Source organism: Delphinus delphis, chromosome 2 (assembly GCF_949987515.2).
Source record: "Delphinus delphis chromosome 2, mDelDel1.2, whole genome shotgun sequence".
NCBI lineage: Eukaryota > Metazoa > Chordata > Mammalia > Artiodactyla > Delphinidae > Delphinus > Delphinus delphis.
This window is the reverse complement of record NC_082684.1, coordinates 175,748,274-175,770,941: the sequence shown is the minus strand read 5'-3', so window position 1 is coordinate 175,770,941 and position 22,668 is coordinate 175,748,274. Positions and strand designations below refer to the sequence as shown.

The following is a 22,668-nucleotide window of genomic DNA, read 5'->3' as shown; positions in this document are numbered from 1 at the left end:
CTTGCTTTTTGAGTTGGTGATGCTCCCTGCTTCGGAGAAGAGAGCACATGTTTTATGGAAGGGTGGGCCTTGGCCGTGGTGTTCAAGGGTTGTGTTCTTTGTTGCTTAGCCAGGCCATCACTTTCACAGCCCCGGAAACACACAAACAGCGTGCTTCACACATTCAATTGCTTCGACCTGTCTGCAGCGGGAACCCTGTTGGTCACCTGTGCTGTGGACAGTCCTTCCTCCGTTTAATTAGTTGCTAATCAAGTTTCATGAAAGAAACAGCACCTTGAACTTGAGAAGCACAGCTTACTTAGGAAACCAGAATCTTCCGCGGGTTTCCTCGACCTCCACAGCAGTACGATTCCAATGAAGACATTCATCAGAGTCTCCACATGCCTGCTTTTCATTTACCAGAAGTGGCCCTCCAATGCCCCTAGGACCAGAGCAGGTGATCCAGTGAGAGGACACCACTCAAATGCCCATCTGGGCATCTGTTCTGGAAACCACCCGTCCCCACTTCACTCTGGGAAGGTGCGGGTTGAATGCTTCCTTTGAAGTCTTTCTTCAGCCCCCTCTCTCTTAATTCAACGTCCTGAAAACCTGCGTTGTGCATATGTTCTGTGCCTGTGGTACCTTGTCACTTGCACTTTGTGTATATCACTTGATAGCATTGGTTCACAAAACCCAGCGAACTGTGCTTCTTGGGCTAGAAAGGTAGGTTTGACAGTTGAGGATTTTAGCCTTCCTTGGGGAGGTGAGAACTTCCGGACAAAGAATGTTGTCTGCCCTTCCGGTAAACAGTGAATGCTGCCCACCCCCAAGCTATCAGCTACTGCAGCTGCCCCCTGGTGGGGGGCATTCAGGAGGGTGAAGGTCAGATGCTGGCCCTAGGAAGATGCTACGAAAGGAATCATTTCAATGAGCCCAGACTCTTGCCTCTTCCCATACACAGAAAAGCACTCAAATCACTAACCTCAGATGTCTGTCCTTGTGATTAACAGTCATCTTTTGATGTTGGACTACATTTTTTTTTTTTTCAGCAAAACCTCCTATATATCCTCCCTTACCTCTTTGGAACAGTCCCTCAGAGCGATCTCAGAGGCTGATCCCCAGGCTAGAGTCTTCAGTAAGACTCCTGAACTGGCAACTTTCAGGCTGTGCTTTTTTTTTTTCAGTCAACAAACTCACCCAGGAAGACGGGACTCCACTCCACGCCCATCTGCGTGAATCCCAGGCCGAGGCGGTAGAAGCGGGCTTTGGAACGGGACGGGAGCAGCTGCTGCCAGGCCCTCGGGGTGTCCGGTTCCCCCCCCCCCCCCGCACTGGGGGTGGGCTTGGGAGGCGGGGTGAGGGCGAGCCTGCCAGGGGGCGGACTCCGCTGTTGGCGACCCCCCAGGCCGCAGCTGCGGGTGCAAAGGGCCCACCCAGAAGTCATGAAGGCGGGAGCAGAGCCCGCTGGGGGGCTTCTGGGTTGGCTCCCAGCGCCTTCCCCCAGGCTTGACTCAAGGGTGGGCAGAAAGGGAGACTAAACAAAGAATAAGTGCTCACTGGGAGAAATGGAGGGCTGCCTCCCAGTTCGGGGCCCCGTAAAAAAGCGTGTCCCCGTCTGAGGAGGAAGCAGAGGAAGCCTCCCGCGACCTCTGCGGGAACTGGCCCACCGCGAGTGACCACGTGAGTGGCCACGTGGACCACGGGCGCACGGATGGAGAGGCGGGGCCCGCAGAGCAGAGCCTGGGGGCGGGGCGGGGGAGGCAGCCCCGCCCTGCAGGGGAGCGAGCCGGGCTGGGGGCGGGAGGGGCTCAGCTCCAAGGCCCGGGTCTCAGAGCGGGGCGGGGGGGGCGGTCATTTCCACCCGTGTTCCCTGGACGGGACATGTTCAGGATGGCTTGGCTGTAAAACCGCGGTTATATGATAAATATTGGTTTAAAAGGGGGAAATAATACAGCCCATGGGGTCCGGGGGGCGATTTGCTACATGCTTCAGATTCCACGGACTTTTCAGTGGTTGTTGATCTTATTTTTCTGGTCTTCTAAAAGAATGTCCATTTAGGCCATTTTCTCGAGGATGTTGTTGAATGTGACAAAATATTGGGATAAGCTTGCTGCCGGCTGTACGGGCACCCGTGCCAGGCTGCACTTAGGAAACGGGCCGCTCTCAGCTAGACTGGCTGCAATTTGGACCGTAGGGCTGCCCGCTGTGAATGGTTTAGTTTTTATTTTTTTGGCCATGCCATACTGCATGCGGGATCCAAGCCCCCCGACCGGGGATTGAACCCGCGCCCCCTGCACTGGAAGCGCGGCGTCTTAACCACTGGACCGCCGGGGAAGGCCCAGGTGTGAAAGGTTTAATGCCAACCTCACAGCGCTGCGAGCCGATTCACTCTACCTGAGACTGATGTGGTCCACGCAAATCACACCTTCAGCCACAAGGCGTAGAAAGAGAGCCATTAGGCTGTTTTCCTGAAATTTGGTCAAACACGTCCACTTCAGGAGAAGTAGCTCTTTCATCTTCCCCCTCCATCAGCTTCACCACCAACTAAGTCGCAGTGGTTTTTTCCCACTAAGTTAAAAGACTATTAATGCCCAAGTATGCTTAAGTCCGGCTGAAACTGTTTTAACTTCCTTGTTAATAGTAGAAGGCCTTTCGCTATTTCTGAATGGATTACTTGTGACACTGATGGCCCTGCAGCCCCAAACTCTCCGTTATCCTCAGCAGAGAGCAAACCTTGGGTCAAGACAGCATGATTTCCTGCTACTGTCTCAACTCTTGAGCAAATCGCTTCATTTTGGAGCCCAGAACTTTCCCTTCTGGGATTGTCAACCAGGAGGCCAATTGGGGTCCATTTTGGCAATGGATTTTATGATGGGGAAATTTTCCCAGTTGTGAGTGGACTGAAATCCCCAGTGAATCCCACTGGCCCCAGAAAAGCACGAGTCCTTTGTGAAACTGGCATAAGATTGCCCTCTTCAATAATAAGGGCCCTCAGAGTTAACAAATACCACTGAGGTTATTATTTTCCGTATGAGATGATGAAGATGTTTGAAATAGTGTTTTCAGGGCACTGATGAAAATCAAAGCAAAATGAAAACATCCGATCACAGCCAATTTCCTTCTCTCCTACTGCCTCTTACTGTCAATGAAAGAGTCCTATGCTCCCGTCTATGTGCAAACGGAAAAGTACAGCTGGGCAACAGCATCTCCTGGGTAACCCCATGTGACTGGAAGTGCGGAGGATCTTCTCAGACCAGTGGTGCTCTGTGCTGGGCTGGCTTTCCAGCCGGGGGGCCCCAAGTGGGCTAGGGTGTGGGTCTCCACATGAGCTGGGCACTCACGCCTGTGTGTTGATTGGGAAATCTCCCTGGAGGACCCGTGAGTAGTTCCATAAACACTTTTTTGGGCAACTTGGGACAGATTTAAGCTGCTATGAAAAGGGGAACCAGACAGATTTTATTTAAGCCAACACATGAAAATTGCGAGAGAGGGCCCTCCGAGGAATACACACAGGAGAATGTGATTAACTAGGTGTTAACTTTGAGTGCTCTGGGCCAAGCGACAGCTGCGTGACAGACAGACCTTGTGTTCACGGCAGCACCGGGTATTGGACATGGGAGGGGTGGGAGTTTGTTCGCATCCGTGAGAGACTTGGTCTAGTTTCAGCCTCCCTCCCTGGAGATGGGGGAAGGATACAGATCGTTTTGGAGTCTAAGTGGCCCTTTCTTCGGCCACGTTCTACCCTAGTGACCCAGTTATACCGCAGGCCTGGCAAAACGGCAGAACATTTGACAGGACAGTGAGGCCAGGAGGACGAGGAGGAGGGGGTCACACCCACATCCTCAGAAAACCTGGCCCGATGTGGGCTTCTTAGCACAGGCGAGGAGAGGAGGAGAGGGCAGAGGGGAGAGGAAGGCTGTTGGTTCCAGTAGGTTCCAATGCCGTCAGAATCTGCATCTTCTTCAGAGGACCAGATTTCTGCTGCACCATTTTATTTGAATTAGGATGAGAAATGAGAGACGCTTTCAAACCCAGCCCAAACCCAGAGTCAGTAACTCTGGTCAACTGAAACTTCGGAAGAGCTTTTCAGGGTGAGCCTGGGCCAGGTGGCGATGCCTCTGGGTTCCTAAGGGACCTTCACTCTTTTCCAAAGGGCACTCAGGAGCCCCCCAGGGCATCACTGAGGCACCAAAAGGCCTTCTTAGGGCCACAGGGCTTCAGAACTTGCCAGCATTAGTCATCCCTTTGGCTTGAGGCCACCCTTCAGAAGGCCTATAAAATGAAAATCTGGGGAGAGAGGCGGTGCTCCTTCAGGCCCTGACGGCAGGGACTGGAGGGCCTGGGTTGACAGACAGCCCAGGGAGGCCACAGAGGGACAGGGAGGGTGACAAGTCTGACGGCTGTAGCAGTCTAGTTCAGATTGGGGCCTCATTGGTGGGTCATGAGATGAATTTAGTGCGAGGGAGCCAGAATTAAAAGGAGAAATTAGAACATTCAAGATGCAAAGTGCATGATTATGTAGACTGTATTATTTTTACGAAATGAAACTTTTGTACCTGTGGGCTGTGGTGCGGAACTGTCAGGCAGCAGGGGCTCAAGCTCAAGGGGTCAGACGACTTCTCCTTCCTTCACAGCGTTGCCGAGGCCTTCCCGAACGACGGCAGCCCAGCTACTGCTTAATCCGGTGAAGACATTTTGCAACCCAAAAACAATAAATAAAATGCAGCCAAACATTCCAATAACGCAAAAGTAAGTGTCCCGCTTTGCCATCTCCTGGTACCCCTTTCCTGAAGCCCCCTTCCGGGAAAACTCCTATGCATATTACAAGCACACATCGACCCCTTCTCGCCCACCCTTCCTTCCTCCTTTTTCACATGACAGCACACCGTACGTGCTCTGCATCTTGCTTCCTGCACACAGTACAGATTTCAGCACATGAGGTGCAACTCCCATCTCTTCTCCTGCAGCACGGTATTCCGTCCCCTGGAGCACTGAAGCTTCTTTAAACCGGCTCTGACGGATACTTGAATTTGTGTTCAGTCTTATAAACAATGCTGCATTGAACATCCTCACATATGTGTCGACTGAAAAAAACCCACAACCCTGAAGTTGAGAATTACGTTTTAGTTGGTGGACATACTAAGCACTTAGGCCCGGGAGAGAGGCTCTCAGATCGCTTGGAGGGACCGGAAGGGAGAAGCCAGGATATATAGGAGTTTTTGCAAAAAAAACTCAGGTCATCAGAACATCGAATGATGACTGTTAATTAAAGAAAACCAGACATCTCAAATTAATGAATTTAGCAATTTTCTGTGTATGGGAAGACGCAAGGGTCTGGGCTCACTGAAATGATGCCTTTGATATGCACCTTAGCTATCTGGGGCCGGCATCCTGGGTGTCTCCATCCCGAATCCGCTCTGGGTGCACAGCCTGGGGCGGCTGCAGTGGCTGACAGCTTGACGGCTGCAACATCCTTTGTTTCCTGATATGGCAGGCGCCCTTCTTTGTCCACATCTGTCTGTGAACTCGTGCAGTAATATCTACAGGCCAGATTCCTGGAAGTGGAGTTCCTGGGTCAAAACGTCTGTGCATTTTAAAAAGATTTTGATAGAAATTGTCACATTTGGCTTGTTCCATGGAGGTGGTACCAAACTATTAATCCCATTCTGCTGCCTGGACCCTAGACCCAGGCTCGCCACTACCCTACGGCACCCCACTGGGCCTTTCCTTTCATCATCGGAAAGTTCCTCATGCCGTGTCTTGACGTGGCACTGCTGCCCTCGTGCTGGCCCTACCCACCCTTCACTTCAAGAAAGAATAAACACCATTCAAAGGACTTAAGTCTTCCTGGATATTTCAACTTTCCTCAGTTGTGACCATTGTCAAAAAGGCTTGGTTCAATGAATGTCTTAGGAAAAATTTCACTGTGCTTTAATTTGGATGAGACTGGGGAAAGGCAGTGTATTAGTTTCATAAGAGCACACACTTAGCAATGACTTCCGGAAATAGCCAGAGCTTAGGGAGGGTCCTGCAGCTCGTATGTTTGAGCCCCTGGATCTCCTCCGGGGCCAGATTTTTGTGGTAAGGTCTGCATGACAACTCAGGCGATAATCAGATCAAGTTCATGGCTGTTTCTGCAAATGCCCTTAGAACACCTGGTGGGCGGTCTCTTTGCCACACCTGACTGGAGATTAAATTCCTACTTAATGACAGAAGGTAAAATCTTTCATTTTTTTGAGTAGCACTTAGTGGCTGATTTATCAAAACATGATCTATTGTGATGCTAACCACTTGCAGTTTTGTTTGTGGAATGTACTGAAAGAGGCAAGTACTGCCATCCTATTACAGGTGAATTCTTTATGGCTAAGCTGACCACGGCGTGGTGGGCAATTTTGAACATGTGAGCAAGTTTCACTGAAAAAAAAAAAAATCCCAAACCTGTTTAGCTTCACATCAAAATCAGAACAAGTGTCACATTTGGTCTCCTTCAGTAGACCCTGGATTTTCTCCTAGGGTTAAGACAACACATTGAAACATTCTCACACTTCTGAGCACGGAAGATGTGATGTACTACTTAGCTAACATCCTAAACACAAGTTTAAAATATGCTTGCAAAACCACGGTTATAGTTTTATTATGGGGATAACCATGACCATGACCAAATATGAGATACAATAAACATTTCACCTCCAAAAGGAGCATCCCTGGAGAGGTGAATATGGTTCAGATATGTATTGGACCCCAAGTCCAGATAAGCTGCTGACTGCCTGACGTTAGGCAAGTCCATATAAAGTTGAAGCTAAATACCTGTTAAATCCCAGTTCATCCTTACCGTGGCCCTTTCCTCCGAGCTCAGCACAAAGGGGAGATTCTACACAATGTGTACCTAACAAAACACGTCAGCAGCTTGAATGGAGCAAACTGGTCCAGATCTGAGAATTCCAGTAAATAAATGGAGCTGAGCATTTATTGCCAACGATCATGTCACTGGGGCCACAGAAAACTGGAGCAGGGCAGCTGGGGGGTGGGAAGGAGCATGGAGCCAGGGAAGACAGTGGAATGCACGCAGGTTGGATTATTTATGGCGTGCTGATGGACAGACAACTTTCCATATGAGAGGAACGGTCAAGCTCCAGCAGGAAGAGGTCCAGAGAAAGAGAGAGAAACGAAAGGGGTCGTGAATAAAAGTGACAGCTAATGAAACAATACAAATCTAAAATGCTGTAACTTTCAGAAATAATTTAGGGCCAAAAGAAAAAGAAAAAAAAACCCAAAAAAACCCCTCATTTTTCTGGCTCTGGGACAACTTGCCAAGAAGCAAAAGACATGCGGTGAAATGGACGTGCTGCATTTAAGACCAAATCTGCCTCCGTGCCTTCCTAGCTCTAAGGTGGGGAGCTCCTGAAGCTGGATTCACTCATAGAAAGGGAAAGGGACAATTTTATGTGTCTTTTGCTCACGTATCTATTTTTTCAACAAATATTGTACACTGTTCCTTGTCAGGGGCTGGATCCTCTGGGGCTATGTGCTGAGCAAAGACACAGTCCCTGCCCTCAAAAGGCTTATGGTCCAGTGTGGGAAACAGACAAGCCCACTGTGAGGTTCAGGACACTGGGGCGGGCGCTGTGACCAGGGCCAGCAGAGGCCGCGGAGGGCAGCCCCGGGGAGGGATTCGTGGCCCACAGTGGAACTGAGAACAGAGATCATCTAGTGAAGTTTACCTCCTGTATTGACTAAGTAGACGCCAAACCTCCATGTGATCCCAACCCCAGTTTATTTAAAAATTAAAATACACTTTTTATGCAAAGATGCAAATGTCTGTGGTTCTCCGCAGAGGTTTTATCCTTGAATTCTGGACGTGAGGCCGACCTGAGCTGTTTTAAGTTACCCTTCTACGGCACCACATACCTCTTCTTGCAAGTCTGCCCAAAGGTATAATAAATAACAGCCCCCAGTTACTCCGTGGCCCAAGTGTGCCCCACGCTCTATTTGTGTGGCATCGACCATTCACGACAGATGCTTTGGTGGGGGGGTGTCACGGCTCCCATCTTACCGGTGGGAGAATGGGGCCTCGAAAGGCAACTCACGGGCAGTAAGCCTCACAGCACCTCCTTGTACACGTCACTGCCTGTGGGTCACCTACGTAGGCTGGGACGTCTGCGCCCACGGAAGGATTGGCAAGCAAGACCCCCCGGGGAATCAACTTGAGCTGTTCCCGAAGTTCTTTAGCTGAACGATTCCCTTTTATCCACCTCCCCAGTCGGAGTCCCTTTTTGCAGCATTCCCACTGAAGAAGCGTCGTCATTAAGGACCAGAAACTCCCTGACCTAGGTGGCACTGGGCTGCTCCTGGAGAAACGCAGGGAGCGTCCTGAGAAGGGGACCCAGGCAGAGCGCTTCGTGAAGAGCCAACTGCATCTCCCCAGCTTTGCTCTTGGCCCATCCTAACCCTCTATTTCTTTCCAGAGGCTACCTGAGCCCTTGCTGTCTTGTTCTCACTGCAAGAATATGGGATTAAACATGGGCCACAGGCGAGAGTCCTCGCAACCTCGGGGACTTCGGACTCTCCTCTATGTGCGGGGTGGATGCACTCTGCCCCCCACACCTTTGTCTCCAACCGGACCCGCTCCTCTGCCCGAGGCCTTCTTGGCCAGTATTTCAGAAATACTGCTTAGCATCTGAAGACAGAGGGGTCTAAGAAGCACTTTAGAGTTTAAGTCAAGTTTCATGGTTTGAACTCAAGTAGCATTCGTGGTAGCTCTCATTTGTTAGTGTCTCCGAGACCACTCTTCCCAAAACAAACTAGATGCTGAGCTGAATGGTAAAGCTGTCCCGTGACTAGCCGAGTTCTAAAAATATTCACACAGTGGAGGTCTGATAGTATCTCTCTGAGATTGGGTGCAGTGTGATCGATTGATGAACCACAGCAGAATCTTTCCGAGATTTCTATCCCACCTTCTTATTCTCAAATTTATAAAACTATTTGCAAAAAAGCCAAGGATTGAGTTTTCCTTTTTTTGCGCTATTTGAACCAAATTGTACTTATGAACACTTGGTTTTAAAACGAGACATTCAGAAAGATGATTTAAGACCCGCTAGCTCATCAGTTAGAACTTAGGTCTTCCTCCGTTTAGGTAACTTCCTTTAACACAGAAAAATGTTATGACGATGCCCGGGCCCAGCTTCAGGAACAGGGCTGGCCACGTGCATGGCGCTTTCAACCAAAGCCCGGGATCCCAGTGGCTTGAAGTGTTCAGACTCCCGCATTCCGAGAGAACGATTTTGCAGCCAGGACGGCCAGAAACTTCAAATGGCAACATTTCTGATTCGAGGTAATTTCCCAAGAATTTAACAGGCAATCATTTACTCCTGACTTTCAAAGAGGACCCGGGCTTGAAAGGCACAGTTGCATCTAAAATTGATCAGCCAGTGACAGCCCTCTGAAGTTACTGGGGAAGAGGAAAGGCCGCTGAGACACCTGACATCTGGGCTGAACTACCCAGTTCACTCTCCAGGTTGTAAATTTTCTGACTCAAAAGACTTTTTGAAAATAACTTTTTAACAAAAAAGTGGTTTTTCTATTAGCTGAAGTACTAAGAAATGGCTGATGACTTTGACGGGAACACTACAGGTATCAGACTTATAGCACCTAAGCTTCAACGGATGTGCACTTAAGAAAATGAATTAAAAAAAATCAAAGTCCTGAAAACACGGACTTCCAGTTATGACAGATGAGAACCTTGTTTAAGGTGCTGCTCTACGGCATATTCAAACAAACTAGAGAATCTGATAAAGATCAACAATAGGCCAGGGTTGAGACAGAAATGATTTTGTCACCTGGACATTTACCACATTTGTCGACCTACTTAAACAGAAAACATGTGAACAGAAGGACACATACACGCACACAGACAGGAAATAACTCGAACACGTGTTTTTACTAAAAACCGTGCTTGAAGAATAGCCTATAATACTCTACATTTCAATCTGCAAATTTATCTTTTTATTGAATCTGAAATAAAGTCTCAGATACTAACAGGACATAGAATTTTAAAATAAAACTGCATTATGTTAGAAAAATATGCATCAAGGGCATATGTACATATATATGTGTGTGTGTATATATATATATTTGTTTGTTTGTTTGTTTCTTTTGCGGTACGCGGGCCTCTCACTGCCGTGGCCTCTCCTGTTGCGGAGCACAGGCTCCGGACGCGCAGGCTCAGTGGCCATGGCTCATGGGCCCAGCCGCTCCGCGGCATGTGGGATCCTCCCGGACCAGGGCACGAACCTGCGCCCCCTGCATCGACAGGCGGACTCTCAACCACTGCGCCACCAGGGAAGTCCCATACATATATATTTCATAATAAAATAAAACTGTACAAAACTCCCTGTGCTCATTAAAGCTGATCCTAACCTGCTTGATTTTTGGTATTAAGCACCACCATGGAACAGAGGAAGCGGAGAGAAAACCTCCCCTTACCCCCTGGCTCCCTGTCTCATTTTCCGGTCTCGCTGGAAGGTTCGATGACTCCCTGGCTGGAGAGCGTGCTGAGAACCGTCCAGAGTTTCAGAGGGTCCTCGCACTTGTGGCGCTCTTCCCAATGCAGGAGCAGCTCTTCCTTCCTTCCCAGCATCTGTGCACAAAGGACGCAGCGAAAGCCAGGCCGGGGCGGGGAGAGGGCAGCGTCAGGGCCGGGACCCTCGGGGCCCTGGGGGTGTCCTCCGGGCTCACTGGGTCCTGGCTGGGCTCCTTCACGTTTCGCAAGTATCTCTACCTCATTCTGATGACGGAGGTAGAGTTGCTTTTTCAGTCTGGGGACTGCACAGAGCTCCCCGTCCAAGGGACGGTGCTTAAGCTGCTTTCTTCTCTCAGGATGTTTCCAGAAAGGAGCAGCCTGTTGAACCAGTTCTCCCTGAGCTCCCCTGCTTCCTGGGGAGGGTGAGAGCTCCTCTTGCAACTGGCCCTGGATTTCCTCTCCATGAACGTAAAGCAGGTGGAACTTGATTTCAGCAAAAGACTGGGCAGTGATCTGACAGCGGCCACATCTGATCTGGAATTTGACCTCATCAGCCTGGTTTAGAAGGAGGTCTTCTTCCAGGCTGGACTTGGTCTCCCTGGAAAGGGGGGAAAGAGTCTGTATCAGATCTCATGGAAGAATACAAGCGGAACTTCTCCTTACAGCTCCTGGCCTTCGGGGATCTCAGACACACTCACCGAAGAGGGGCCGAAGGAGGGGCAAGCAGAGAGCGCGTGGGAGGCAGAGGCCACGGTGAAGGCCAAGGTCAGTGCTGCCTGGGGCCTCACACTTCCCACGCCCGCAGGGTCCACTTCGGAAGGAGGCTCCCCCGGGAGCCACCTGTTCTTTGGTTACCATGGCAACAGACGTGAGCACCAGGAGAGCGGCAGGAACTCGCTGGGTCCAGCTGAGGCGACTGTCCCCCCGCCCCCCGGGCCCTCCTTCTCCCTGAGCACCCAGTGCAGGCTGGACACCTTAGCTAAAACTCAGCATGGACTCCGTTCAACAATTAAGAAGTGAGGTTTCTTTGGGGAGGCTGCTATGTACCTCAGGAAAAGGGGCAGAAATGCCTACAGAGACACAGAGAAACCCCCAGAAAGGCCGGGAGGAAACAAGACAGGCGTAACTTATTTTTAATGAATATGACAGGCCAAGCTGAAATTGAACAGAAAGGATTTAGAACCATTAGGACAACTGGGAACGGTCAGGGGCCGAGGATCTAAAGTGCTGGAAAATGGTGAAGTTTCACGGTGCTGACGAGCATTCCCTTCAGCGCAACCTCCGCCCCATCACCTAGAGCAAAGTGGACAGACCAGGGCGTTTCCCTGGTTTACTCCAACTCTCAGACCCGCCTGGCAGTCTTTCAGATTACTCAGCTGGCTCGTTTACGGTGCTGGGAAGCAGCGCTGAACAGACAAGGACACAGGAGACGGCAAACCCGGCCTGACGGGGAAACAGGGCAAGTGCTGCGCCTCGGGCCCGCACCCGGGGGCTGGTCCGTGCGGCAGAGCCGCGCTGAGTCCCCGCCACCTGCCACGCCGTGTTCTGGGCTAAATGGTGCTCTTTGGGTATACATTCTGTGGCCAAGAGTTTGGAGAACATTACTTCTCGGAAGCACCAGAACTATAGACTCTAAGTTACTCTTTCATATTTCAGATGCAAAATTAATCTCTTGCCCAACTGTCCCCAGCGTCCCTCAAAGGGACCTCTGTGTCCTGGCTCGTAGAAGGCGGAGTCATCAAAAATCACTAATGATCAGAGACCAGAGAGGAATGCGGCCACTCTTCACAGAACAGGGGGAAGAGGTGGCAGCTCCCTTATGAAATCTTAACCTGGGGGAGGGTCTTCCAAACCCACCTTGCCGCATGTGGAATCTGGCCCTGACCTCAAATCCGAAGCATCCCCACACTCACCTGTCCACCGGTCCCTCCATCCCTCGGGCAGTCTGCTCCCTGGTCCTCAGCAAGTCCCCCGGCTGCGGCTGCGGCTCGCAGGGGGAGGGCTCGGTGCTGACGGCCACCCCGTGCACCTCTTTCAGGTGGCCGAAGTAGACTCTGACGTGGCCGAACACCTTCGCGCAGAATTCGCAGCACACGAGCCTCCTGGGCCGGAAGTCGCCGTGATGCAGCCGCACGTGTGCGCTCAGGCTGCCCGGCCGCACGTAGGCTTTGCGGCAGAGCCGGCAGCTGTAGGGCCGGCTGTCGCTGTGCGTGTTGGCGCGCTCGCGGAGGTGCTGCTTGGGCTGGAAGGCGTGCTCGCACACGTGGCATCCGTGCGAAGGCTTCTTGAGGCCGGGGAACCCATTTCTAAAGGCCGAGCCGGGCTTCGGGGAGGGGCCGTCGTCCTGCCTGCAGCCCAGATGCTTGGGGGCGGCGAGGGAGTGATTGAACAACGCGTGCTCCCGGCTGCCGGGCGCCGGGGGCTGTAGCGTGGCCGCGGGCGAGGCCAGGGCAGCCAGGGCCGGCAGGACCAGGACAGGTTTGGGCATGATGCTGCGGTATTTTTTCACAGCCCCAGGTTTCTGGTCCCTGGATTCCTGGGGCTCGGCTTTGGCTCTTTCTTTGCCATCTTTACACTTATTACTGACACATTTCCTCCTTTTACCCTGAAATGTCAGAAGTTCATCCGGCACCTTCCGTTTTCTTCCTCTTCTCTTGGCTGCCCCGCCGTTCGGTTTTGTTTTGTGGTTGAGGTCGGCTTTGGTGGCCGGACAGTAGGCCCTGTCGCAGGGGCTCTGCCACGACGCCTGTGGGGCAGGTGCCCTGTCGGCCACCTGGGGGGCCGAACAGAAGCCCTCCGGGATGGACCAGGTCTTATCACCGGCTGCCCTGAGCCCAGGGAGAGAAACATGCGCAACGTTCACAGCTGCTCCGCCTTTGTAAACTTGCGACGCCCTCGCTCTTGAGTAGGGCAGGATGGGCAGTTTACCTCTGGGGATGGAAGGGACCACCTGAACCGCGTTTCCAATAACGCCTGGCGACAAATGGGTCGTGGCCCTGGCAGGGTCGACCTGTTTTCTAAGTTCTCCCCTGGCAACAGCAGGCTTCCTGGAGGGCTTCTTGCCTGCAACGCCTGCTCTCCCTGAACTCTTCGGGAGGCCCCGCTCGGCAGAGGGCTCCTCCAGTGTGGACAGCGCTGGGGCGGCGGGAGGGTCCCGACCTCCGTGGTCGCTGGTCCCTGGGGGCCCAGGGTCTCCACAGCCACCCCCACTGGTCAGCGAGGCCGGGGCCTGGCCGGGTGCCAGCGCTGGCTTGGGTGGGCTGGGCTTGTGCGGGGCCTCGGGATGCTCAGGCAGGGGAGGGGCCGCTTGGGTTTGGGCGGGAGCTTGGCTACAGCCCCTGTCGGAGGAGCTGCACCCCGGTTTCTTTCTGGCTCCTTTGCTATGTCCTGGGCGTTGGTACCGGGGGATGGGCAGCTTCAGGTTCTTGGGCAGAGGCAGTCTGGGTTTCTGGAGTGGCTGAGCCGAGGCGACGTGTGGCAGAGCGACGAGAGAGAAGGTCCCTTCCTGGCCGGCCACCTGCATCAGCGCGTAATTCTGGGGGGGCATCCCCAGGGCCTTCGAGCCGAGGGAGGGGCCTGGATGCGCGTGGTCAGAGAGGGAGGGCGCCGGGCCCGGGACCACTCTGGGCGCCAGGACTCGGGGTGCAAGCTTTGGAGCGATGGTTCTAAACTGACTCTTACCCTGCAGACCCTTCCCACCCTGAATCGTTCCAGGAGGGCTGTTTGATTCACCTGCAAGGACAATGCAGCATAAAAAGTCACGCTGGTGTCACATCAGCATCTTACCATTCCCTCTGCCTAGAAGCATCCCTAGACCCAGCCCTGCCCTTGGGGGCAAACCCCGTGTTCCTCAAGACCCAGCCTGAAGGTCAGCTCCTGCCCACCCTCCCAGGACTGATGATTCACCACTCTCCACGGTAATTTATCTGTTTATGCATCTCTACGACTAAACACAGAGCTTCCTGAGAGCTGGGGCTTCCCCCTCCTTGTATTCCACAAGTCCGTCCTCTCCACTGGCCTAATTCTGCCAGGGCGACCCCACCCCTCCCCCAAGCTCCCGGGCTGCCCACCCTCTGGCATGTTCTGCCTTGTACTCTATTTCTTTCATATAAATGTCTTGCTTTCCCTATTAAGCTCTGTGAGCGTGAAGCCCGTATTGGATCTGCCTTGCTATTTCCCACTGTATCTTTGGTACGAAACAAATGTTTCTTGTATCAAACTTCTTTTTCACTCAATTTCAGGATACACAGTTTGACCCACTGGCAGCCAATTCGTTCTGCACTGTGGATGAATTCCAGCCTGAATGCTGGCTTGGTGGCTGTTTTCCCGTGTGACTTGTGGATTTCTTCTCATACCTTCCAAACTGTTTATGTGTGCTTTTGCAATTAAATCACCGGTATTAAAAAAGCTGATGTGACACCTTACAAGCATGTTGGAAGAAAAACAAAAAGATACACAGTGATAAGATACAGAGACAACATAAAAAATACATGAATCACACAAAAAGCCCCTTCCAGGACACCAAGAGGAACAACTTTAACTGACAGACTAACACTTCACATTCCCCAGATTTATTAGGCTGACGGAAGAGCAGTGATTACTGCTCTGAGGGACAATTAAGGAAACAGTTCTTGCTTCTCAGGGCTGATTCACTGACTTGATCCCCTGAGGCCTCAAGGCCTGGCTTCAGAGGAGCTTCCCATTTCTAAGTACCTCGTGTTAGTCAAGCTTCACTTCAACGCGTGTTTACCAGGTACCTACACTATTCTAGACAGTGGATGTGGCAGGCCCGTGAGTCCTCTTCTGAAACCACTGCGGCCAGATGTATTTTGGAATTTACACTTTCAAATTTTAGGAAAGTAGTAAGATGTTCACGCCAGATGTTACATAACACCCAGCAGAGTCTGCCGAGTACCCCTAGTTAAACCTAGTACCACCTCTGGAGTAACACATGAGTATTCACAAGGGGGAACCTAGTACCTAGTACCTAGTACCTAGTACCACCTCTGGAGTAACACATGAGTCTTCACAAGGGGGAAAAACATGAAGGTTTTTAAAGGGTCTTATTTCAGTTCAGGCTTTGCCTCTGAATGAGTTTTGGTACCCAACGTTTGATAACATTTTCTGTTTTCAGAGCCTGTTAGGTTTTGGAGTCATAGGAAGAGGACTGAAGAACTATTTCTTTAGGGGCCACCAAGGATCTAAAGATGAATGGATACAATTTCTGCCTTAGGTAGCTGGCAATCTGGTAAAGCAGACAAATGAACATTAAAAAAAATCAACCTTGATTTTCATGTCTACAGTTAGTGAAGTGGCAATTTTAGCAGAAAATTGATGTTTTCAGCAAAAATGACACTCTGCGAGTAAACAAATAGTAGCACAGGAGGAATAAGGCTGAAATATATCCTGACAGACCAAATTATTTTGGTAGCTTACATTAGAGGAAGAGGGAAAAAGAGTCGTGTTACGGTCTGGGGGCATCAGACAAGGATAATTATGTAATCTGTTGTTTTTCCCTTTTGGCTTTGCTACCATGAAGTTCACGGGTAAACTGGTCGATCACCTCACAACAGTCACCCAAATTGATATGCTACATTTGCCTCATCTTCCTGCATAATTTAATTCATTTTTTTACTTCTATTTTCACAGCCTTTAAATTTAAACGTCTTTCATGTTAAGCCTCATCTCATCTTTCTGGAAGAAGTACTGACGTAAGTTGTACGTATTGATAAATATACTAAATCAGAACTGGTGAAAGTTTGCAGAGAGCTTAAAAGTATTGAAAGCTTTTGGTTGCCTAGGGACAAGGCTTATTAAATAATTCCACTAACAATCACAATGGTCTTTGCATCTACACAACCTATCGGGGTGAGGGAGGGAAAAAAGAAGAAACATTGGGTGATTTCTGTCTAGGCCATACTCCTAAGTGATCGAGCACACAATATTTATAGCGAGAAGAGCTGGAAGAAAGGCTATGCTGGCCTTAATTAGCCGCGAGTCCTCTTGAAATAGTACGTGACAGTAACGCATCGCAGCACAAGACATGTCACTTGTCTTGCTCAAGTCTGTGCAGTCGGCTCTTCGTCCCCGAGCCAGAGCCCAAGTCCTCGCAGGGGCCTCCAGGGCCTGGCGCCCTCGGCTCCTGGGAGCCCTCTGACCCGCACCGCCTCCAGGCACGCCAACCGCCCCCCCGGGGCTGGTCCTCGCCTGCGCTCTCACCACCCTGACTGCTTCCCTAGGTGACCGCCGGTACCTGCTGCAGCATTCCCTTCAAGTTTTGTTCAAACGGCCTCTTCGTGATGAACTCTTCCCTGAGCGCCTCAGTAACCTGTACCCCATTCTGAGCTCCCTGCCCCGCCTTCCTGTTTTAATTTTCTCCCGTACACGTGCTCACGGACTTCATTATGGTCCGCAGCCCCCCCACCTCTGGAGTGAATTTCTCGAGGGAGGGGAGTTTATCTGCCTCTTCAGGGCCTGGAACAGGGTTAGGCATGGGCTCAGAAATCTGATAATTATTTGTTTAATTTGTAAGTGGTATTTGTGATAAAGTGACCAGTGGCTGAAAGAAAAAAAAAAAAAACCATAACTTAAAAGCAAGCTTGAACAATGCCAAATTACTTTGAAAATTTGCCCACTGCCAGCATAAGGAAATGGGTTTGCACCATGATTTAAAAACAAACAAACAAACGAAAAACCAAACCAAACAACAACAAAACCTTTTGAGATAAAGGGGAGAGGTGAGGCCAACTGACGAACCACCTGAGGAACTAACAAGAGAGACAGTAAGTGATGCTGTTGGGATGTGAACCCCACAAATAGTGGCAGAAACAAGCAAGCTCTGGAGTAGACGTCGCTTTAAAGAAAACAGACATGCGAGGAGGGAAAAAGACGGGGATTAGAGTGAAGAGAGGAGGAACAGCTAGAAACAGAAAACTGACCCTCAGAGGCAGAGAACGGCGACGCCAGCACAATGAGGAGCAGAAATAACAAAGAAGAGACGATGCAGCTGAAGCAACAAGCGGTGGTCAAGGTCACGTCAAGGTCCCCAAAACTTCCACTGGGAAGGGGCTTCCTAGGTTTTATGACCAAGTGTAAGGAAGCAACCTTCTGACAGTTAAGGTTTCCAGCAATGAAACCAACTATCTTTATTGAGCCATTCCAAAGGCGAGGGAGGGAGCTAATTACGATACATGTAAAGTGGATGTGCTTCGGCCTGCCTTGGTGGCCGATGCAGGGGACACGGGTTTGTGCCCCGGTCCGGGAGGATCCTACATGCCGCGGAGCAGCTGGGCCCATGAGCCATGGCCGCTGAGCCTGCGCGTCCAGAGCCTGTGCTCCGCAACGGGAGAGGCCACAGCAGTGAGAGGCCCGCGTACCGCAAAAAAAAAAAAAAGTGGATGTGCTTCAACTGATCTTCAAGAGTTCGTCCATTACAGTGGAAATAAAATCACACACAAAGAGCAATGGCAGTCAAAAGAAAAGGAGGCCGACCGTGGTCCAGGAGCACAGGAAACTCTTTAGGGTAACCAGCTGTCCCGGCAACAGAGAACACTGATCGGTGAGCAGCCTGGTGGCCTGAGACCACAGGGCCCTGGGTGAGAAGTACGGGGCCCGCCGCACAGAGTCATCCTTCAGTTCCCTGCAATTCAAAGAAGTGGGTGCTGGCGTAGAAGAGCGTATCAACTGGCTTCATGATCACTAACCACAAGCTAGTCACGAGAAGTCTGTGGGGTGAAAAGACAAGGCCTTGCACAGTAAGCTAACTTGCTCATGCCTGCCCGGATCTGTTGGGGATTACATACAAGGGTGGGGTCTTCACGAAGGTGGTGCTGAGTCCCACCTCCCAGAATCATTAATGATGCAGTGATAGGGAATGAAACGATGCATCAGAAGAAAAGCAAGGCAGGAGAAAGACGGCGAGGCCACAAAAATAGAAGGAAAAAAGAACCCCTAGGAATTACTAAAACGTCCAGCAACAGGGTACTAATACAATACTCATCCAACCATACAACGGAATACTGTGCCACAGTGGAAAAGAAGAATGAGTTAGACTGATGTGGAATACTCTCCAAGATGTGAGGTTTACCGTATGCTATCACTTGGATTTAAAAAAAAAAGCAGTGAGAAACACACACAGATCTATTCCTGTATACACACAGAATCTCTCTCAAAGGAAACTAAAGAAACTGGCCTTAGTGTGGCCTTCGGGGTGGAGCCACCGGGGGAAGTACAGGTCGGGGTGGGCTGAATGTGTGTCTCCCACTGAATGCTCTCGGGGCCTGGCACACAGGAGGTACTTACAAATATTTTTTGAATGAATAAAAGGAAAACGAAAGTTTCCCTTTTGGATCCGTTTTGCAAAAGGTTATCCGTGGGGATATCTGTGATGGGTAAGTGTGCGTCCGTACGTAAATGACTGTGTCCAGATGACACCTTGAGAGCATCTCGGGTTTTTACTTTCCTTGCCTACTTAATGATGAGAATCGCTAATGATAAGGGAAGTAATCGAATCGTCTGACAGGCAGTTCATCACTACCCCCCAAGGTTCAGCCCTGAGAAGCATCAGAGCTCATCCCCGAAGGACAACCGCAGTCCTGAGAACTGTTCCTCCCAACACGGGCTCTTTAAAATAAAACAGGGCCGTCTGCAATAAAGGTCAGTTATGCTACAATAACTACAGGGGTTTTCTTTTCTTTTTCTTTTTAAAGAGGTTTGATCAATAGGAGTGTTTAGAGAAACTGCAAATGCCATTAAGTTTTTTAAAACACTGAGCTGTCTGATTGTGGGAAGGCTTTCTTGGCCTCGTAGTTGCAACAGTGGTTTACTCCACGACACACTTACAAGGCCTCTGCCAGATGGTGTGATCTAAACCCCGTCACCTGTCACCTACTGACTTACAGATTTCACAGAACTGTGCACTAAATGGTAAGTCGAAATTTCTACTGACATTCATCATTTCTGGAAATCCTGCGGAATTACCCGTAACACAGTTAGACCCACAGGACTCTGAGGCACTAAACATGGACTTTTCTAAACTGAAAACATAAAAGCCTCACTCAGTAAAATTAATTTTTGCACAGTTCTACAATGCAAATACTTAGCATTAGGATTTTAAATGTGGACTGTTTTTAATATGTTAAGCATATTGAACAATTATTTTGAAGAGTGACATTTACAGGGTGAGAATTTGATCTAACTGTGGATTAAAGGAAAACGAGGAGGCAATGAGTCCTTATTATGGTCTAGAATCTATGCTGGTCTTTTAATTGAATCCTTATGCAAACTCTGCAAATAAACATTATTGTCCCCTTTTACAGATGAGGCAAAAAGAGGCTTGAGGAAGTTAATTACATGCCAAAATCCACACAACCCAGGTCCGTCCCATTCCAATGCAAAGCAGTGACCTTCCTTCCTCTCCTTCATCCTCCCCTCAAAAGGGGGAAAATTCTTTACAAAATTGCCCTAATTAGCTCCAAAATATAATTTTTATCTCTGGATTTTAAGGAGAAGAAAAAAATTTGAAATAGCGATGGCTTGTCATATCTCCAAACTTCAATTACCATCAAATGATTCTTTCCAACAGCCCACTTATTAGAGAACTGATGAAAAGGTAATAGTCACCTGAAGGTAAAAGCAGATATTCAAAGCTGAGTTTCCCACTTCCTATCCACAGGGTTCTGACAAACCCAGAAAGGCGGCCAGGTATCTGTCCGGAGAAAGCACCGTGTGCGTCCCCCTCCATCTCCTCCAGAGCCCGGGGCTGGTGCGTGTCAGCTGCCCTGCCAGGCGGCGGATGGAAGCCGAGGGCCCAGTGGCACCGCGCGCCCGCATCTGAGCCAGCCCCCTCTAACTGTGCCACAACGTGGCCCCGCACACCGTGTTAAGAGACAGGAACACGGGGCGGGTGACTGTCCAAGAGCCGCAAGCAGCTCACTTCCCGATTCCCACCGGCATGAACCGAGGCCCGCAGCGCTGCTTCTGAACAGAGTTCTTCCCACCCGACCCTTGGCTGGTTCGGGCACGGCTGCCCCTCATTCCACCTGTGGGGACCCGAGGGCCCGCGGCTAAGCCGGAGCGGAGGTGGAGAGAGGGGGCCCCCCGCTCTTGACGCAGTCCCTGGCTCCAGGCTCAGAGCGAAAGTGTTGCCAAGTCTTGGCCACGAAAGAGCCAAAACTTTTAGGACTTGTTTAGGTTTTAACGTTATTGAACTGAAAAACCCTATCTTAAACTTTATTGGTTGGCATCCCTGTCCTCCCTCCCACTTGGCTTTCCAATAATAAGTTCCAGTTGGGGTTCAAACTGTTTCCCAGGATGGTCTCTGGTTAGAACAAGCATGGTAAAACCCCGGAGAAATCTGAGATGAAAGAAACGTCTCAGAACACAAGGCAGCTCAACTTAATTCTGTTGAAAAACCTACAAACACGTGGAGCCATCGCCCACCCGTTCCCCCGCATGTCCCGGCTCTGCGGCGCCATCTACAGGGCTGTACTGAGTGCTGGCGGGAGAGATGGTACCGTAAAGCGCGCTGGCAACACAGGCACACGGGTGCTTTGTTTCCAAGGACTCGGGAAGCCAAGCATCACTCCAGTCCACACATCTACGGCACTCAGCCCGCGTAGAGTCATCCTACTAGGAGCCCAAGTTCAGGAAATCTGACACTGTACAAAGGAAGCGAGCATGTTCCCAATTTACGTGTCAGGTGCTGTGCAAAATACTTCGCGCGCGTTATGTCCTTTAATCCCCACAACGCGCTGGGTCAGGAGTTACTGTTACGTGCATTTTACAGATGAAGATTTTGCAGCCAGCGGGTAACAGGCTGGAACTCAAGCCTTGGCCCGCGTGACTCCAAAGGCTCTTCCCAGGTCTACCTGCTGCCTGGAAGCTATTACGCATGGTGACAGTCACCATCACAGTCTCTAGTGGTAAGATCACGGGTTTGGGGGTTCAGACAGATGTGGGTTCAACTCCTGTCTCTGTCTCGTGGTTTGGGAGAGTCACTCAGCCTGAATGTTCCCCTTTATGAAATGGGCATAATAGTATCTGGTCGCTGTCAGGATTAAATGAAGAAAGTACGCATTAAACGTGCCAGGGTAGTGCTTACCACATGTTAGATTCTCAGCAGTTTCCTACCTTCTCTTGCCAAGAAGTACGAAGCTCCTGACATTTATTTTTGGTGGGAGGAAAAAACGCACAAATCTTGACCGTGAATCATACGGCAGCAGCACTGAACCCTTAAACGGGTATTTCTTTTTTAAGAGGTAAATCAAGGAAAGCGGGAGGAAATAACTATTACTTGTGAACGATGCTCCCCATAAACCTGTAAAGCACTTCTCTCTGACAGCTCACTTGTTACATCTGATCCAGCCTATCAGGCTCTCTTCCCCTGCCCCGCCCCCCAATTTTTGCATCCAGTTGACAAAGTGCTAAGCAGATGAATGAACAGTTCTAGTGAATAGGAGTGAACATACGTGCATTGTAAAGGGCTGTTTTCTGGGGACACCCTCTCCTCTTTTGTTTATACTGAGCATTGATGCTAACTGCTGTTGTTCTCCAGCTTAGCAGGGGACAAAACTCCCCTGGTGGCCCTTCAGGGGATGGGGGTAAGCCCAGGTCTCAGGGGTCCTGGGAGGGACGGGGTCTAGAGTGGGACTAGCGACTCTGGCCACATCTCAGGAGGACAGTGAGAGCAATGGCCACGGGGTTTCTCAATTCGGAAGAGAAAATATGGGGACTCTCAGAGGGTGGGTCAGGGCAACCAGAACTTTGACAGCACTTGTAGATTTCAGTATGCTGCGGTGGTGGTGGGGGATCATTAAGAAGTAAGTTTAAGATAGCTTGTTTATAGAAAGAAAAGTCTAGCATCCAAAGAGGGTCTGTAGCCCATAAAATCGAACAAATTAGATATGTGAATATGTCACGAAGCATGGGGAAACAAGCACTCTTTATGAACAAATTTAAAAGCCAGTTACCTAAAACATTAACGGCAATAAAAGAAAAAAATTACACAATGTGGTTTTTGTTCAATTCTAGTAGCTAATTATTCTTTTTGGGTCATATAATTAATGTCCCAAATGAAAATTTAAAAAGTACTACATTTAAAATACTTTTTAATAATGCTCAATTTCAGTGAATTTCTCCTTCATTTTAATTAAGCCCCCTGTATCAGTCCT

At 50.1% G+C, this 22,668-nt stretch overlaps 1 protein-coding gene across 7 annotated transcripts in view; it reads right to left on the bottom strand.

Annotated features, from left to right (window-relative positions):
• Positions 1–5,368: 5,368 nt before the first annotated feature.
• ZNF438 (zinc finger protein 438) overlaps positions 5,369–22,668 on the bottom strand; it is a 175,545-nt gene continuing 158,245 nt past the window's right edge. For 5 of the 7 annotated variants that reach the window (XM_060006349.1, XM_060006350.1, XM_060006352.1 and 2 more), the window contains 2 exons: positions 12,412–14,230; positions 9,940–11,096 (listed from right to left, as the gene is read on the bottom strand). In XM_060006349.1, coding sequence (XP_059862332.1) covers positions 10,478–11,096; positions 12,412–14,230 — 2,438 coding nt within the window. In that variant the 3' untranslated portion in view covers positions 9,940–10,477. Of the gene's footprint in view, positions 5,535–9,939; positions 11,097–12,411; positions 14,231–22,668 lie in introns of those variants that run through there. The other 2 variants (XM_060006351.1, XR_009518505.1) reach the window with 2 other exon arrangements.